The sequence below is a fragment of the Notothenia rossii genome (assembly GCF_949606895.1).
Source record: "Notothenia rossii genome assembly, chromosome: 2".
In the NCBI taxonomy this organism is placed as follows: domain Eukaryota; kingdom Metazoa; phylum Chordata; class Actinopteri; order Perciformes; family Nototheniidae; genus Notothenia; species Notothenia rossii.
The window spans coordinates 3,966,727-3,986,451 of NC_136904.1; the positions used below are offsets into that span (position 1 = coordinate 3,966,727).

The 19,725-nt window shown below is 42.2% G+C and overlaps 3 protein-coding genes across 5 annotated transcripts in view; 2 read left to right on the forward strand and 1 right to left on the reverse strand.

The window, feature by feature from the left end:
• Positions 1-16,818, forward strand: part of LOC307028544 (uncharacterized protein) — a 143,189-nt gene extending 126,371 nt beyond the window's left edge. For both annotated transcript variants that reach the window (XM_079663654.1, XM_079663655.1), the window contains exon 3: positions 14,250-16,818. In XM_079663654.1, coding sequence (XP_079519780.1) covers positions 14,250-15,209 — 960 coding nt within the window. In that variant the 3' untranslated portion in view covers positions 15,210-16,818. The remainder of the gene's footprint in view (positions 1-14,249) is intronic.
• The window catches only part of LOC307028545 (uncharacterized protein), a 151,682-nt gene that overhangs the window by 53,448 nt on the left and 78,509 nt on the right, over positions 1-19,725 (reverse strand). The gene's annotated exons all lie outside the window — the stretch shown is intronic.
• Positions 1-19,725, forward strand: part of LOC307028548 (uncharacterized protein) — a 72,193-nt gene that overhangs the window by 854 nt on the left and 51,614 nt on the right. The window lies entirely within an intron of this gene.

A 19,725-nucleotide genomic window follows, 5' to 3' on the forward strand; every position in this document is an offset into this window, starting at 1 on the left:
CCTATAGGTTTACTGCTTTGGGGGGGTGCTGCCAGGGCGGGATGAGGGTGGTCCGATGATGGAGATCGGTGCAGGGGGGGGGAAGTTACTTTGGTTTGAGAAGTGTGTGGGGGGGACAAAACAGGGGGTCTGTGGGCCCTCCGCAATGGAAATAGTTCTCAATTCGAATCCACTTTCCTGCCTTTCTAACAAAATATCTATGGTCAGGACTATGGTGCAATCCAAGAAAAATGTCTAGTTTATAATGCCTGGCAAACGTATCTAGTATCCTATCCATGTGAACCTGCTTTATTTGTGAGTGGACCTAACATACTCTAGGGCACATTTAATTTATACATGGAATAACTACAACAACTCTATTTGGGTTCTTGAACAGAAACAAATACCTGAATACGTAAACATAAGAAGGCATGTTAATCTATCTCTCTCTCTGTGTTAAGAAATACATAACAAGCGGGCTAAGAAACCACTCTCCATGGTCCTGAAATCTTAAACATAAAACACAAATATAAGTACAAGGAATACAATAAACGAGTAGAACACTCAAATTAGACACCAGACTCAAATGGGTCATATGAACAGTCTCTCAAAGTAATAATGATATACATAGGTCCAATAGGCACGCTAACATCTCTCTCTGTCTCGGTCTCTCTGTCTCTCTCTCTCTGTTAAGAAACACATAAAAACAAGCAGGCTAAGAAACCACTCTCCATGGCCCTGATATAATGCTGCAAAACAAAACACAATTCAATATATTTAGGCTGGTCCCTATCATATTCTCAAGCAGGCCTCCAAATGTTCATCAGTTAAGGCGGAACAGTATTTCGACTTCACTACCTTCATTTGGGAGAAGGCTGACTTGCATAAATAAGTCGAGCCGAAGAGTGAGGTCAGTGAGGTGGCACATTTTCTGACGTTTGGATACTTTTCAACTGTGAATAAGTTCCAAAGCTGTCCGGCATGGGTACGCGACTTCAACTGAATGTCGGCCTGCAGCGACAACATCTCATCCTCCAGCGCAGACGGGTTCAGGTGAAACACTGCTCGGATGTTTTGGGCCAGCGAATCAATATCATAGTCTTCACTAAACGGATAGCACATGAATGTGGCGATTGGCTCGGGAAGCGTTTTTCGAAGTTAGATGTAATGTTATTGACTTGCTCTGTCTAGCGCACACTTTCAAGGAGCGCACTGTCCTTCCCTTGCTTCTCCAGCTCAGAGGCGATGTTTTGGAAGTTGGCCAAATCTTTGCGCTGCAGCTTTGAACACAGCAGATGCAGTCTTCGTTTGAAGGCATTAACTGAGCTGATCATGTCAACCACAGTTCTGTCTTTCCCTTGTAGCTCCAAGTTCATCTCATTTAACATGTGTGTTATGTCTGTTAAAAACGCCAGATCTAACAGCCACTCCTCGTCATCTAGACCAGTGTCTACTATTTCTGTTTTGTTTGTGTAATCCTGAAACAAGGCGTCTGCTGCTTCTACGAAGGCTTCTTTCACCATCTCCATCTTGAAATGACTTTTTATGTAGCGTGACTCACTCGTAGAGATGCTTCAGTGGCTGCCTTTGTGGTGGATGTCGGCTTTAAGATAAGTGACTGCTGTCCAGCTAATTGTGATTTAAGTTCCCTCACCTTTCTCTCTCTCAACTCGCTACTCGGAGGGAAGTCGCTATCATATCCCTTGTGAACACTCCGATAATGCCTCTCCACGTTACCTTTCTTTGGCAGAGCAACACTTGCTTTACAAATAAGGCAAATGCACTTTGAATGTGACATAACCAAAAAATATTCTTCCTCCCATTCTGTGTGGAAGTGGTATGTTTGTGAGCAGGGTAAGATAACATCTACAAATTAATTCATTTCCATTATCATTACACGCAGATGCCCTAAAATCACAATTCATGGTAAGGACAAATGGCTTGTTGGAAAATACAGTCATGACTTAATGCAGTGGTTCTTGCTGACCTCAGATTTTTGTTCATCTTTGCTGACTTAAATTTCAGAGCACCAGTGCAGCAGCCCTGTCCTCTGTACAGGGAAATGTTTCTAGCTGACTCCATTGAGGCACACGCTGCTTCATATGGGGAAAGGTATATATTGTGTATATACCTTTTTCAATAACCAACACATTTAAAACATTAAATCAGTCTAACAAATAGAATATAAGTGTAGAAAAAGTATGTTGTGAATGTTGGCAGTGCAGGAAATGAGGTGATTGATAGGACTACTGTCATTGAAGAACAAGCAGCAATGCCTGGACCATCTGCAAGTAGTGCAGCAGTTACAGAAGGTAGGTCCTGACTGCTGATCAGGATTAGCTGTGGGCAGGGGCGGATCTAGACAAATATTCACGGGGTGGCAAGAGGGTGGCAGGAGAATTTCAGGGGTGGCATCCCCTGGCAGAAGTATATGCTGATTTAATCGCAGTCATATCAATCAATGTTAACTTGGAAAGCCACAATATTGATATTTTAAATCAATAACATTAGGTGACATTATTGTGGCACATCAGTAAAGCCTTACATATAAATATATAAGGTGGCACACGTAATGTAATGCATTTTACCTGAATGAGTTGGTTTCACTCTTAGACCAGCAGGGGTACCAAATCTATGTAGACTGCTGCAGTAAGTACATTAATTAACTGTCTCATCGATGTGTGTATGAATATGATAATATTAACAATCATATTATTCCTATCAGCTGTCAATCACTGTTATGATTCACATATTCAGTGTTATTATTAAATAAACTATATTTTTTGGAGGAGTTAATGATGAATGTTCCTCAAGATGCTTGCTCACCCTCCTTCAAATTTGAAAGATCAGTCATTACTATCATAATTCAAAAGAATCAAAGGAACAGTTCAGCGCTCCACAACTTCATTGCAAACACTTAAAACCTTGACTTTACATCAGAAAGAACAAACATGAAAGAAGTGACTAACTGCATCAGTTAGGGTTAAAAAAACGTGTATTCAGCTCAAACATACATCGCTGCAGTTATTATCCAGTGGAAAGCCCTTACCTACTGGCCTAACTAAATCAAAGTGGTTACTTTCTGTTGGCTGGGCAGTGAAGTTTTACACACCGTCTGATTTAACTTTCTCAGGACTTAAAACTGTTTTTTGGGGGCAGACCCCCACAAAGAAGTAAAAATATATTTACACACGTAAGGTCATCATTTTAACAGATTATTATTCTCATCGACTCATCCGTGAGCAGAGCATCAAGTTGGCATGCCTATAACAGCTGAATGTGGCGATTACCATCTTGATCAGCAAAACGCCTCACAAACGATTTAAAGATACGGTGCGTTTTGATTCAATGCTGAATACAGCCAAACTTGACAGACTCTTCTCTGTCATTGTAGACCGCAAACAGTGGCGGCGCCAGAGTATTTGTGTTGGGTAATCTATGGTAGGGCCGGCTAACCCATACAGTGGTGGGGCTCTCAAATCAGTATTTGCAATTAAATACACGCTCCCCTTGACATTGAAACGCCACGCGTGAGGTTTCGATTATTTCTTTGTCTCAATCCAAATGGAACTTTATGAAATAAAAAGGCACATTTCTCTTGTAGTAAATAAAAAGGGCGACCTGGAGCCAATCCTGCAATTTCCCCAAAGGTGAAAGAGCTGACATGCTGAAAACCCAACCCCTGCAGGGGGGTCTGGGGGGATTTTCCCCCAGGAGATTTTTTGAAATACTAACATAAAATACACATTCTGGTAGTCTCTTGAGAAGAAAAATAAATAAATCTATTACCCCACGACATATTTAAAAAAATTAATGCCATCTTAGTTTTTGGTTACTTTGTTCTGAAAGCTGAACCTGCTGCTCCTCACAGAGAGAAGAGGGGAGAGGCTGTGTGAATTACTTTACTTTGTGGATAACGGTACGTCTACACTACAGGCATCAAAAAATGCTTTCAACGCTTCGCCCATTCACTTGAATGGGGTGACGTAGAAGATTTTTAATCTTCGCCGAACTGCATTGTGGGGAGCATGGCATGGCTTTGCAAGCATCACGAGCATCTATCGGCATCAAAAGTTGAACAATGTTCAACTTTTGAGGCTCGATGCTTGGCATCAGCCAATGAAATCCCGTTTATGCAAATCCCGCCAGTGCAAGCGCAGCCAATCAAACCGCGTGCAAGCTGGGAGAGCCAGACCGCAGTTCATTTCCTCATATTCCAAACGAGATATTACGGTAGCAAATCACCCGGTTCTTTACGACCGGAACTATTTACCGGGATACAAACCGGAGGAACCAGGCATGGAGGGAGGTGGCAGAGACAGTGGGTGAAACTGGTCGTTTTTTCGCCTGTTTGGAGAGTTTATATCCAGTTTACTTCGTTTTAACATTGCTATTGCTTTGTATGTCGGGGGCGGGAGATTCATGTGATTGGTTGCTCGCAAAAAATCGCCAAGCTTCATACACGCCCAGCTCCAAGATTTTTTCATGCCTGTAGTGTAGACGGGCCGTAAGGGTGGATGTGGATAGCCCCCATTGTTCTGTGTGTCAAAATGAAAGACAGCCCACACACCTATCAATCATCAAACCGTGGGGTCTTATTTCATTACGTGTTGATTTCTATCAACACTTAATGTTGTATCGATGTATATAGAGATGTACTACAGCAAAAGTATTCTCCGTCGGGACTTCCTGCAGCAACACCACGCCGTTATCGTGATTCTGATTGGCCAGAAGACATTATCAAAGATGTTCTATTGAGAAGACGATCACTACGTGACAAAAGTTCAAAACCGTTTCTAGTCTTCGGTGACAAGTGGCTACTGAAATCAATCTTACTAACTGCTGTCAGTGCAATTTACTCCGCGAGTTGGTGGACTTTATTTTGCTTACTTTAACATCATTGTTCATGGTGGGGCTAAGCCATTTCTTGGTATAGCTGCCTGTAGCCTACCCCAGCCATACCCTGACCGCAAATACCTTATTCCTTCCGTTTACTTGGATCCAAAATTCTTCTCGTTTTTCGCTGTCCCCCCGTTCAAATGAAATCGCCGCCAATCCTATTTCCAAGCTCGGGCCAGGAGGGGGAGGGGTTACAAGGCTTGCGTCTTGTGCTGCATTCACCTGCACTCGGACATTAGAGATTTGCTCTCATAAATGTCCAATGAGCCACAACTTTAAAGTTGCCAACTGGGGTGGCAGCTGGGGTGGCAAGGCATTTTTCTGAGGTGGCAGCTGCCACCCCGTAGAACCGCCACTGGCTGTGGGGCAAGAATGTTAGGGAGGGTAAAGTGTGGTGGTCCAGTAAAGAGTAGCATATCCATAACATGGCATAGTCTACACCTTATTGGTTTGAAATAAATCATTTTCGACCAATCAGAGCTGAGGGTAGTGAGTCAACCTGTCAATCGTGCTCATTATTTCCAAGAAACTAATAAAATAGGCAGCGGTGATCAAATATGAATCAAGATGAAATGTGACTTTTTTTAGATTATCTGTCCCATTTTATGAATTGAGCAACTGTTGCTTTAATATTTTATGTGTCTGATCAAATCTGACATCACTATTGTTCGCATAACAAAAAACAAAAGAACATTTGTCATTCTTCAAATGTTAATTTATTATTATTTTTCCTATAAAATGTGAAGATTCCAAAAGCAGAACATTTGTCTGCCATAAAAAAAACATACATCTGTAAAATAACAAGGAAACAAAGGCGAAGTGGATGTTTGTGCCATATTTGGATACATTTGAGAAAAATACCTAAGCCCTCTTTCTCAATCATCAGATAGAACCTGCTCACAAAATTGAACGGCAGCAATGTAGATATCCCAGCCAAAGGACTGGGATGCAGCTCATGGGTCAAAAGCTTCTCTTAAAGCAGCCATTTGTCCATCAGTCAGTGGGCTCTCTATGTCTGGGACAATGACACTAGAGTGGCCATCAGGAGCAATCCACTGTTCTCCCACTCAATCTGAGGAATATCCACACCGTAAAAACAATGGAAATAGAAAGCCTCATTTATTTGCGGTATTAATTATCTTTATAGACAGCAGCAGTAAGGTGGGCACCTTACTGGGCTTTTGAAATCTGTATGCTCCTACTCATTTATCTTTCTGTTTTCACATACTGTAACTCATTTTCTAGGAATATAAGCCCTAAACCACTGCCCATGTTGTTTAGCAAATGTTCAAATGCTCTTATTCTGACCTACACTTTTGTCAGTCACTCAGTTAAATATGAATTGTTCCCACGTGTAATGGTAAGAGAAATTACATTTTATCAGCAGGAAACCTTTCTTATGCATTTGACCCATCCAAACTTGTGCCATACAGTATAACTGTTTTACCGCTTTACCTTACTGTCAGATAGCCCTTTCTGACGGAGAACTGAGGCTTTATAGCCACCTATGCTCTCTTAAAAGGGTGCTCTGGGCTGAAAATACAGGGGAAGTTTCAATGGAGTTGGTAGGTGTTTGCAAGAGCATGGATAGCGGTTTCAGTTTTTGAGTGGCTGAGGGATCAATACTATTGAAAGCATTGAAGTTGTACACATCTGACAAAGTTACCTCCTTGTTATCAGGAACTGTAATTGGGTAATGGATTCGTCCCAGCTGTTTTGGGGTCATATGGCCTTCTGTTCTTATAGGATGATTTGCCCAGCCACTGCGGAATGTGTCCAGATCATCTTGAAGCCATTGCAGGAACACATAATGGCAACAGAAGAGGTGTGTAGCATTGCCAATGTTGAGGAAACCCTCTTCTTCAAGGTAGTGTAGAGCAGAGTCCTGCACGGGTCGGATTTTAAGACCCGCCCTGCACCCGCGACGTGCAATACCGAACCCGCCCCGCTACCCGCACATATTGCCAATTAGTTCCGCAATCCGACCCAACCCGTCGGCACAAGATCCGCAACCCGACCCGAACCCGCATAGCCTATATATGAGCAGTGAAAACGTGCAATTATTAACAATTGCATATTTCTCCATCTAGGATGACACCAAAAGCCTCCCAGACGTTGGATTTCGCTCTTGAGGAAGTGTTATTGAAAATGCTGTATTCTCCGCTAGAGAGCTTCACCTCAGCCATTTCGAATGTGGTGCGCTCAGCAGCAGATTGATGTGCTGCAGAGGTTATGATTATGCGCGGTCCCGCGTAAGAGAGGTCTGAGGATTTAAACATTAAACTAAATTATTATTATTTTAATATATTTATTATGCAACACCCGCGACCCGACCCGCATCATCTTTGTTTTACCCAGAACCGAAACCGGAAAAAAGCGTTTGAAAAAATACCACCCGCGAATCACCTTTTTTGCGGGTCACCCGTCGGGTACCCGATCCGATGCAGGACTAGAGCAGGTGTTCCCAAAGTGGGGGTCGTGAGACCCCGATTGGGGGGTCTCACGACAAACCTCCGCTGTGGATTTTCTAAATAAAATACAGTAAAACTATGGTTGCAGGTAGGGATGTCCCGATCACCTTTTTTTGCTCCCGATCCGATTCCGATCATTTGATTTTGACAATTTGCCGATACCGATTTTTCCCGATCCGATCTTTGTGCAATGCATTAAGAGAAAAAAAAGAAAAAAAGCATTCAAGCTGTCCCTTAAGGTTATTTTTTTATTTAAATAGGATATTCTATCCAACATGGATATAGCTTATTTCTTTCACAGCAGCATTGGATCAGTTTAGTTGTGCAGCGTTGGATCAAAACAAAATAAAGCTTATCAGTACTCGTTAGCTTGCTGCTACAATTAGACACAGCGCCCTGCCCACTCTGTTGCCAGATTTGAGAGAAATAAGCAACCAGGTCTATGAAAACAAGCCCCAAAGAAGCAACACATAAATGATGTTTTGTAATTCGAAACCAAAAATAAGGCCTCAGGATGACTTTAAGACTTGAACATGGTCATTTTTGTTTTGTAACATTGAATAAAAAATTAAAAAAAGTATTACATTTTTTTTTTTAAATAAATAAAAAATCCCGATCCCCGATTTTTTTCTCCCAATTACGATCTTTTGAAAACCACATGATCGGCTCCGATCCCCGATCACGTGATCGGATTAACTCTCTGAGGCCTGCATGGTCTGCCTACAAAACAAAAATAAAAAAACGTTTATGCAGCCCCAACAACAGCCTCTGATCATCAGCAGACTTCATACAATGCTTCATTTGATGCATATATTAGATAATAATCTCTATCTCACTCCTAACACAACTAAATCTACTTTCATAATGGATAAATATCCATAAAACACATCCATTGTTTGTTTTTGAAGTTTGACCCGCCGAATATTGGTACAAAATTGTCCAAATTATAGTAAAGACCGCATTCATTTTGCCTTTTTCCTGCAATACCCGGCATTTCAGTTGATCCCACTAGATGGCACACTCTAGACACAATTTACCGTTGCTGGAGTCTGGTCTATTCTCTCAGCTGGCCCCACTCGGCAACCTGGCAAGATCCAAGAACCAAATACGTCACGCTTACATTGGAGGGGGTCGACATTAAGCTGAGCAATAGCAGTTCATGGCGAGTATGGCGAATACAAGTTGTAACAAGCAGTAGCGCTGAGCAAAGTGACGAGAACGTGACCACACACTTATAAAAAACACTTATATAAACAGGGGTGCGCATCACTTTTTTGCCCTGGTTCTCAAAGGAGCACCTGGAGATGTTGCTTGGTGCTCATCCTTAAAATGAAATAAACCGTACCTTTTGAGGGGGTCTTTATTTGCCAGACACACAGCACTGAACACACAGAGGTGAACACAAGACAACATTAGCACGACCAGTAATCCTACAAGCTGTCATCACTACCCTCCTCCTCACTGTTCTCCTCACTGTCTTCCTCTCTGTCAGACATGGTAGCTGATGATGTAGGCCTACTTATTTCTCTCTGGTTGAGTCTGCGATTAGCTGCTTGCACCCACAAGTCAACAGCTGGTTTTGGGTCGAAAGTCTCTGTTGTCATCTTAGACAAGTGGATGTTATCAAATAAGTATGTGAACATAACCAATAACCTACCATAGCCAATAGAAAATGAGTGTAACTTATTTTATTTTAGTTGTTCATTCATATCTTATTTTACCTATTTAACATTTATTTATTTATGCATTTTTTTTTTATCTCCAGTTTTAAAGGATATTTTTGGTTACTGTCCTATATTGAAATGATTTCAAACCTGTTTATCCCAATAATTATAAAGGAGTGCCTTGGAAATATGTATTTACATAAATTGTGACCAAACCGTTTGAACTTAGACTAAAGTTAACTATCTAAACACTCAAGAGTCCTTTACCTCACTGAGCTGTAGTTATCAGCCTCTCAGTCTGACTGGAGAGGACTCTCCCTCCACATTATTGTAGAAACATCTTCTTATATCCGTTAGAGCAGCTAGCACCAGATTCTAATAACAACAGCGCCGGGTACCGGTGCACCCTCCCTCTCTCCCTCGCTCACTCGAATTTTGGCTGTGAGCTGCGGGCGCCAGATAAGCCAACATCCCCAATTTTCATCTCTTACAGCGCCCATCGTACAGGGCAAATGAAAAGTGTAACCGGGGTGAAAAGGGTATCACATTTACTTAATTATGAATTTTGTTACATCAAGGCCTCAAATTAGGATGAGCACCAACGGTCAAAAATGTTTTTTTCCCTCCCAGAACTGCCAGCGCAACGCCCCCCCCAGATCTGGCGCCCGATGCGAACATCTATAACGCCAGTGCTACGGGCCGGCCCTGAGTTCATATGCAACTCGCAAATCTCTCTCTCTCTCTCTCTCTCTCTCTCTCTCTCTCTCTCTCTCTCTCTCTCTCTCTCTCTCTCTCTCTCTCTCTCTGTGTACCTGCGCCTCAGTTATGTGCACCTGCGCACCAGTTATGTGCACGTCATGACGCAAACAATGACGCAATAATTCACCTTTGAACCTAATTCAGCTTTGAACCTGCATCTGTAACATTGACGGGACATCTCCTTCATAAAAGGAGTACTAGGGGGAATAATCGGGCAGTTCGATGTGTGTGTAGAGTGCGTGTGGTTAAAGCGTTGCAGCCTGCGGTCGCTCTTTAGCTGTTCTAATTAAGGTAACACAGTGAAGTAAACAGTAAAAGGCACAGCTCTTTGCAGCTGGTGCTGCTCTTCTCAGATTCTGCTGAGTTACATGTTACTGCCTCCTGGTGCTGCAGAGATTTCATGAAGTGAAGGAGGTTTTCCTTCTATAAAACAGCCGTGGGCAGCAGATACTGTGAGAGTCACGGACATGAATTCATAGATCAAAGCAGACTGGTTCACAGACTCTCCTGTTTTGCCGATTTGGTGCTTAAACAAATATCTCTCCTGGCCGAAATGTCCCTAAAATGAAGTCAGAGTTCTAAATATATCTCAAATATTGTATGCACTGCCATTTCCCCACATAAACATAACAGTCTGCAATGAAACGGTTGTCTCCTGTGCGCTCCACTTCCTACTTGGCGCACCAGTAACTTCTCTTTTTTCATTTTTTTCATTGCCCTTTTGGGGCTTCGTACAATACAAATGCAAATATTTTATTTTAAAAAGTAAAGTCTTTTGGAGTCATCTGTCTCAAGCCTAAGTCAAGTCTCAAGTCATGAATACCAAGTCAAAGTGAAATCAAGACTTTTATCAATGTTAGTGAAGTCTCAAGTCAAAAAATATGTGACTCCAGTCAAGTCATCAATGTTTATTTATATAGCCCAAAATCACAAATGTTACATTTGTCTCAGTGGACTTCACAGTTTGTACAGAATATCAGTATGACAATACGACACCCTCTGTCCTTAGGCCCTCACATCGTACAAGGAAACACTTCCAGAGAAAACCCACAGTTCAAAGGGAAAAATGGGAGAAACCTCAGGGAGAGCAACAGAGGAGGGATCCCTCTCCCAGGACGGACAGACGTGCAATAGATGCCGTGTGTATATTGAAAAAATAATACATTTGCAACATAGGTAGTCCAAATGTTTGGAAATGCATGTGTGTATAATAAGAAGATGAATCCACGAGGATATCCATCCAGGACTTATGATCCAGGACCACAGCAACAGACACAGCCACGACTCAAGATCCAGGGCTCGCAATCTAGGACTCAGGACCACAGCAACAGGATTAGCCATGACTCCGGATGCCGGCGTATATAGACACCAAAAAGAAATAAATGTAGGGAAGCTGGGTTAATCGGAACATGAGAGTACACAGGTATAGACAGAGAGAAGGAAGAAGTAAGATGTCCCCCGACAAACTAAGCCTATAGCAGCAAAACTAGGGGCTGAATCTAATCAGCCCTAACTATAAGCTTTATCAAAAAGGAAGGTCTTAAGCACACTCTTAAAAACGGATAGGGTGTCTGCCGTACGAACACAAACTGGAAGCTGATTCCACAAATGGGGAGCTTGATAAGAAAAGGCTCTGGCTCCCTTTGTACTTTTAGAGACTCTAGGAACAACCAACAACCCTGCATTCTTGGAACGCAATGCCCTAGTAGGACAGTAGGGTATAATGAGTTCTTTAAGGTAAGATGGTGCCTGCCCATTAAGGGCTTTGTAGGCGAGAAGAAGAATTTAAAATTCTATCCTGTGTTCTATAGGGAGCCAGTGTAAGGCAGCCAGAACAGGAGTAATGTGGTCCCTTTTCCTAACTCTGGTTAGTACACGAGCTGCAGCATTTTGAATCAGCTGAAGCGACTTGACTGACTTCTTGGTACACCCTGATAATAAGGAGTTACAATAATCCAGCCTTGAAGTAACAAATGCGTGGACTAGTTTCTCTGCATCGTTTTGAGGCAAGATATGTCTGATTTTTGCAATGTTACGCAGATGGAAGTAGACGGTCCTTGAAATTGATTTTATGTGGGCGTTAAAGGATAAATCCTGATCAAATATAACACCAAGATTCCTTACAGTCTCACTGGAGGCCAAATTAATGCCATCCATAGTTAGTATATCTTTAGATCATTTGTTTCGTAGATTCTTCGGGCCAAGTACAATAATTTCAGTTTTTTGTTTAACATCAAAAAGTTTAAGGTCATCCGCGTTTTTAAGTCCTTGAGGCAGTCTTGAATCTTATTTAGATGATTAATTTCATCAGGCTTGATTGATAAATATAGTTGAGTATCATCCGCATAACAATGAACATTTACAGAATGATTCCTTATAATATTGCCTAACGGAAGCATATATAATGTGAACAAAATAGGTCCGAGCACTGAGCCCTGTGGCTCCATGGCTAACTTTGGTTTGCATGGAAGATTCATTGTTGACACATACAAACTGAGAGCGTTCAGATAGATAGGACCTAAACCAGCCTAAAGCAGTTCCCTTTATGCCAACTAAGTGCTCTCGTCTTTAAAATAAGATATCATGGTCGATAGTATCAAATGCAGCACTGAGATCGAGCAAGACAAGAATAGAGACAAGTCCCTTGTCTGAGGCTATTAGAATGTCATTTGTGACTTTAACCAGAGCTGTCTCTGTGCTGTGATGTGTTCTAAAGCCAGACAGAAAATCTTCAAATAAATCATTGTTTTTTAAGTAATCACACAACTGTTTTGCGACTGCTTTCTCAATAATTTTTGAGAGGAACGAAAGATTAGAAATAGGTCTATAGTTGGCTAAAACCTCTGGACCTATCATGGTATATTTCAACAATATATTGTAGGGCCATACTTATATAAATTATATAAATATAGTCATTTTTTTTTTAAAAACACCAAACAGATCCTGCATTTTAGCCATGCCTCATTTCACTCTATATGCTCTTTCCAGCGCTGTTTTTGCAGGGGCTGATTCTGTGAGCTGCAGCTGACCACGTCCCCCTGCAAGAGAGGGGAGCGTGCTTTGAGATCAGCTGCTGGGCTGCAGCGGGGAGAAGAGGGGGAGAAAAAGAGATCTCCGTCCTCCGTGTTTTATTCTTATAGAAGTAAGAAGAGAAGTGATGGGGCAGAAACCCTCCTTTTTACGCAGCGGTCCAGACATAGACATCAAACGGCGACACATATTCAGTTGCCAGTTACTTTGGCATTAGGGCAGGGATATCTAGATACTTTCCAAGGTTTGACGTAATGAATTGTGCTACTTTTAAAGCAAGCAGCGATGTTTTCAAATCTGTAATCAAAAAGCTCCTCAAAAACGCTATCGAAGCAGTTCCTGCCGTTGCTACATTAGTTCAAACAGTAACAACGGACTATTTTTCTTAGTGGATGCATGTCAATTTAAATCAATACATAAAACTATTTTTTAAATCAATAAAATAATTTTCTAAATCCATAAAAGCATTTCAATTAATATTGGGAGTCATGTCGTTACTTTGTTGAGAATGTGGCCATGTAATAAGCGGGATAATGTGCACATTGCACATTATGAATGTGCAACGGGCTCCTGATGGGCTCTGTGTTCTTTTCCCCATAATGACCGCGTCGCTGCACATGATCCTTTACATATGATTATATAGAGTCATTATTCATTTTGTTTTAAAGCAGGAGGAGCAAACGCTTGCCTCGGGGAGGGAGAAAAAGAGCCACAGCGGAGAATAAATAGAAGGGCAACCATGGCAACCATGCAAGGGAAGTCTTCTTCGCTGCTTTTGTGGCAGACTACAGCGCCACTTACAGGCCTGACATATGTACTACAGCGTCTCCAGCGCTTTCGAGCGGCAATGGTCGGCTGTGGCCCAACCTCTCATTCCCCTGATAGGTGGAGAATTGACCAATAAGCGGAGCACCCCTTTTGTGACGTTGGAAAGAATTCAAATCTGGATCAGTCTGTATCAGATCCATTACAGCCCCTTTTTTTAGAGATTTGGGTATAGAGGAAAAGAGAGAGGGTTGTATTTTCTGACACTTGGTGAGTTCCCTGACACACCGGGGACACATATTCATGTGTAAAAGACGTACAAGAGTGCATTTTGCATGATGGGTCCCCTTTAAGTTAAGATAATATAAGCTATCAGCAGTAGAACAGGCACACAGGATACCCGGAGGTGACAACAACAACCAGAAGTTACAACATGCTTACCGCAATAGTGAGGGTCCGTGTAGAAACACGCAATCCTGTGACTCGAGTCCCACACCTCTGGTATATACTGTGGTTACAAATGTTGCTGTATTACTGTATCAAATATAATAAACACAAACCGTTAGTATAAGTAGTATTTTGTTAACTGTATATGTATTAAGTGAGTTTTTATTGTGTTACATTTGTATGTATTCGTGCTTTTTAGATTTACTTTCTCTCCTTCTCTGTCTGTCTGTTTTAGAAACCGAAAGGAAGAGAGAAACGTCACAGCTGTCAGCAATGTGATGAATCCTTTACAACATCTGGAAATTTAAAGCTCCACCTGCATATTCATACTGGAGGAAAACTGCACAGCTGTGAAGATTGTGGGAAAACTTTCACTACATCAGGTAGTCTCAAAAAACATCAACGTATTCACACTGGAAAAAAACCATACAGCTGTGAAGAGTGTGGGAAAACGTTTACTCAATCAGGTAATCTAAAATCACATCAACATATTCACACTGGAGAAAAACCATACAGCTGTGAAGAGTGTGGGAAAACGTTTACTCAATCAGGTAGTCTAAAATCACATCAACGTATTCACACAGGAGAAAAACCATACAGGTGTGAAGAGTGTGGGCAAACGGTCACTTTATCAGGTAATCTAAAATCACATCAACGTATTCACACAGGAGAAAAACCATACAGGTGTGAAGAGTGTGGGAAAACATTCATAACATCAGGTCAACTCAAAATACATGATCACATTCACACAGGAGAAAAACCGTACAGGTGTGAAGAGTGTGGGAAAACATTCAGAACATCAGATGCTCTCAACACACATCATCGAATTCACACAGGAGAAAAACCATACTGGTGTGAAGAGTGTGGGAAAACGTTTACTATATTAGGTACTCTCAAATCACATCAACGTATTCACACGGGAGAGAAACCGTACAGCTGTGAAGAGTGTTTGAAAACATTCACGACATCAAGTGCCCTCAAAAGACATCACCGTATTCACACAGGAGAAAAACCTTACTGGTGTGAAGAGTGTGGAAAAATGTTCAAGACATCAAGTGATCTCAAAAGACATCACCGTATTCACACAGGAGAAAAACCTTACTGGTGTGAAGAGTGTGGGAAAATGTTCAAGACATCAGGTGAACTCAAATCACATCAGTGTATTCACACTGGAAAAAAAACCATACTGGTGTGAAGAGTGTGGGTAAACTTTTTCTCAAAGTATCTGTCTTACGGTACGTCCACATGGTTCCGTTGCATCCTTCAACGGAGACGCTTCCCATTCACTTTGAATAGTTTGACGTTAAGCTTTGCCGAACTGCCTTGTGGTTCCGTCGCGTCGCTTTGCCTCCTTTGCTCGCTTCGAAAGTTGAGAAAAGTTCAACTTTTCAAGCATCGACGGAAGCGGCAGCCAATCAAACCACGTGCTTGTGAGTCCGGGGCGTGAGATTAATGTGATTGGTTGTTGGTCACGCACCGGCAAGATTCAATGCGACGGAACCGTGTGGACGATAAGTTAAAGTCCACGAGTGAGTCTTTCTGAATTGAAGTCTCACTAACAGTTTTTTAGGTTCACACTATGCCAACAAAAGGCCACAGAGATGCTGTTTCTCCCAATTTAAAGGTCCCATGTCATGGCCATTTCCACTGATCATTCCATTGTTGAGGTCTACTAGAATAGATTTATATTGTGCAATTTTCCAAAATCAATTTGGTTTCTCATACAGCATCTCTGTAAACTACGTGTATTCACTGAATTTCACTCTCTGCCTTTAACGGCTCGTTGTAGCTCCAATAGCTCAAGCCCCCACCCTCCCTGTGAGCACAGTGTGCTCTGATTGGTCGGGACGTTGTGAATCGCACTGAGCTCCGTGGAGGTGTGGTTTCCTTGTTTAGCGACAGCGAAACACAGCCAAACTCACCCTGAGCACACACAAAGTCACAGCCGGAGTAAAAACAATAAGTGTGGCTTGATATTGAGTAAGGAAAAGGTTGATAGACGCTGTGAGAATGGGTCTGCAGAGAGAATTTCGCCACGATCCCAACTGTCTGTTATCAGCCTGCAGCCAGGGAGGAGAGATCAGCAGAGCTGCCTGCAATGAGTGTGTGTGTGAGGAAGTCCGTGGATTGGTCAATTTGGACCAATCAGCGGGGGCTTAACGTAGCGCGCCGCGGACGTAATGTAACGGCTCCACGGATTGGTCCATTTGGTTCCGGGTAATGCATGACATCATGAGGTACCCGGAAGAATCAATGGACAGTGACGTATCTCCAACGAGGCGTTTTGTGGAGGTATTTTCTGTGTTAGTTTTACTCGCAACAGGGTCTACTTTGAGGGTTTTGACTCTGCAGACCGTTTACATGCATAAAAACCTTCATAACACACAAGGGGACGGGTAATAACCGGAAAAGCATGACATGGGACCTTTAAGTCATGTTTGTAACGGTTCCTGATCTATGAAGAATTGTTTCACTATGCTGTTTTTCAACTAACTTTCTAATGGTCTTCTTTTTCCTTTTATAAAATATTATATCTCCAGGGTTTAATTGCTAGCCTCATTGAAGGAATTTAGTTTCACTGTTCATTAATCTGCTGAGTAGTTTTTTGAATAATTAGTTTGGTTAATAAAATGTTGTGACTTTAAACTTTGATTGGGATGTTTTGATAGTTGAGTTAGCAGTCTGTTCTGGTTTAAAAGAAGAACCAATGATTAATGTATCTAGATATTTATGATGTTTTCAGTTTGATTCTGTTCTCGTTTGTTAAAATTATTAGACTGTACCAAAATAAACAATGCCTTATATTTCTTTGTTTTTCAGCACATTATAAACATGTCATTCCCTTGTTTTAATGAATAAAGACAGAAGGGAACTGTTTAAACAAATTCAAGGGAACCCCTGGATAAAACAGCGTTGTTTTTTATTTATATATACTGTGTATATATAGTGCAAGATCTGAATAATTATCTACCTCTGTAAGTATAGTAAGGCAGTAAGGAGCGCCTTGAATCTCTCATGCCCCTTTTACACCAACGCGGTTCCAGGGCCGGATCGGAGCTAGAGCCTGATATGCACCGTTTTTTCCTGTTCACACCACTGCAGAGCCGGCTCTTTTCCCCGAAAACCGGTTCTTACCAAGCACCAAAAAATGGTAGGTCTAGAAGCAAGAACCGCATATGTCACGCTTACGTCGGAGGCGGGGGGCAGGGGCGAGATTAGGGGGCGGATCTAGGAAAATATTCATGGGGTGGCAGGAGAATTTCAGGGGTGGCATCCCCTGGCAGAAGTACAGTTGCAAGAAAAAGTATGTGAACCCTTTGGAATTACCTGGATTTCTGCATATGTTGGTCATAAAAAATGGAGGAAGCCACTGCTGACCAGAAAAAACATTGCTGCACGTTTGAAGTTTGCAAAAGAGCACCTGGATGTTTCACAGCACTACTGGCAAAATATTCTGTGGACAGATGAAACCAAAGTTGAGTTGTTTGGAAGGAACACACAACGCTATGTGTGGAAAAAAAAAGGCACAGCACACCAACATCAAAACCTCATCCCAACTGTGAAGTATGGTGGAGGGAGCATCATGGTTTGGGGCTGCTTTGCTGCCTCAGGGCCTGGACAGATTGCCATCATCGACGGAAAAATGAATTCTCAAGTTTATCAAGACATTTAGCTGGAGAACTTAAGGCCATCTGTCCACCAACTGAAGCTCAACAGAAGATGGGTGATGCAACAGGACAACGACCCAAAGCACAGAAGTAAATCAACAACAGAATGGCTCCAACAGAAGAAAATACGCCTTCTGGAGCGGCCCAGTCAGAGTCCTGACCTCAACCCAATTGAGATGCTGTGGCATGACCTCAAGAGAGCCATTCACACCAGACATCCCAAGAGTATTGCTGCACTGCAACAGTTTTTTGTAAAGAGGAATGGTCCAAAATTCCTCCTGACCGTTGTGCAGGTCTGATATTCAACTATAGGAAACGTTTGGTTGAGGTTATTGCTGCCAAAGGAGGGTCAACCAGTTATTAAATCCAAGGGTTCACATACTTTTTCCACCCTGCACTGTGAATGTTTACATGGTGTGTTCAATAAAAACATATAATTCTTTGTGTGGTTTTAGCTTAAGCAGACTGTGTTTGTCTATTGTTGTGACTTAGATGAAGATCAGAACAGATTTTATGACCAATTTATGCAGAAATCCAGGAAGTTCCAAAGGGTTCACATTTTCTTGCAACTGTATATCAAAAGAATCAAAGGAACAGTTCAGCGCCCCACAACTTCATTGCAAACAATTACAACCTTGACTTTACATCAGAAAGAACAAACATTAAAGAAGTGACTAACTGCATCAGTTAGGGTTAAAAAAACGTGTATTCAGCTAAAACATATACATCGCTGCAGTTATTATCCAGTGGAAAGTCCTTACCTACTGGCCTAGCTAAATCAAAGTGGTTACTTTTTTTTGGCTGGGCAGTGTAGTTTTACACACCGTCTTATTTGACTTTCTCAGGACTTGAAACAGTTTTTTGGGGGCAGACCCCCACAAAGAAGAACAATGTTATACACAAGTAAGTGTGTTGATTAGATCAATGGTTCCCAACCTTTTTTCACAAGAGCCCCCCCAAATGACTCCTGTTAGAAGCTGCGACTCAGGATTAATTCATTTGGATTCCCGCTGTATGAAGAAATGAAAGGACGGCGCGGAAGTGGAACAAATTCACAAAGGGATTAAACTGTTTAAAACACATGCTCAAAGTAAGCCGGATTTTGCCGATATGTTTATGTGGATTCAAGAGTCGTAAATAATGTACAAAATGGGGGAGACCGATCTCGTCGGAGCAACTGTGACAAATAATCCAACTGAAACCGGCATGGACAATGACTATGTTTTAAAAATGCGCTTATCCGGGGATCACGTGATGCAGCGAAGCTAGGTAGACGCTAGCCCAGGGGCTCTCCATCTTAATTCAATTTTAAAACCTTTAAAAACACCCAAACCCACTTTTAATCTGGTCGGACGAATGCAGCGTGGACTTGAGATCAGGGAGCAAACAACAACATTCAGCTGATGAGCAAATTCTGACCTCTATAGAGAAAATTGCTCCTGAGACTTGTGAGCAAGAAGTTTGTGTAATGGCGGCGGCGGCACAGCAACACCTGAGCGGAGGAGACTCACTTATCCTTCAAGAGATTAGAAACGGCCATCAAGCTCTCTCCAGTAAACTCGACTCCAAAACCGCAGAAATTAATCAGTCTATCTCCGGACTGAAATCTATGCTGGATAATTTGAGCTCCCGGGTAACCGAAGCGGAAGACCGTATTGGCACGGCAGAGGACCAGCTGGTGGACCTGGACTCTCTTAAGAAAAGAAAATGACTTTTTAATGGAGAAGGTCGACCAGCTTGAGAACCACAGCCGACGCAATAATATACGGTTCATTAATCTCGGGGAAAGCTGCGAGGGAAACGATCCTGTAAACTTTTTTGTAAACTGGATCCCAGCCACCCTAGGACAAGAGCATTTTACCGAGCCCCTGATAATAGAGCGGGCACATCGGGCTTTTGGACCCCGTCCATCTGCAGACCAGAGACCGCGTCCTGTTCTGATACGGCTGCTCAAATGCCAAGACCGAGACAAGATCCTGCGCATCGCCGCACAGCGGTCCAGAGAAAATAATGGTCCCATCAAGTACCACGGTAAGCCCGTGC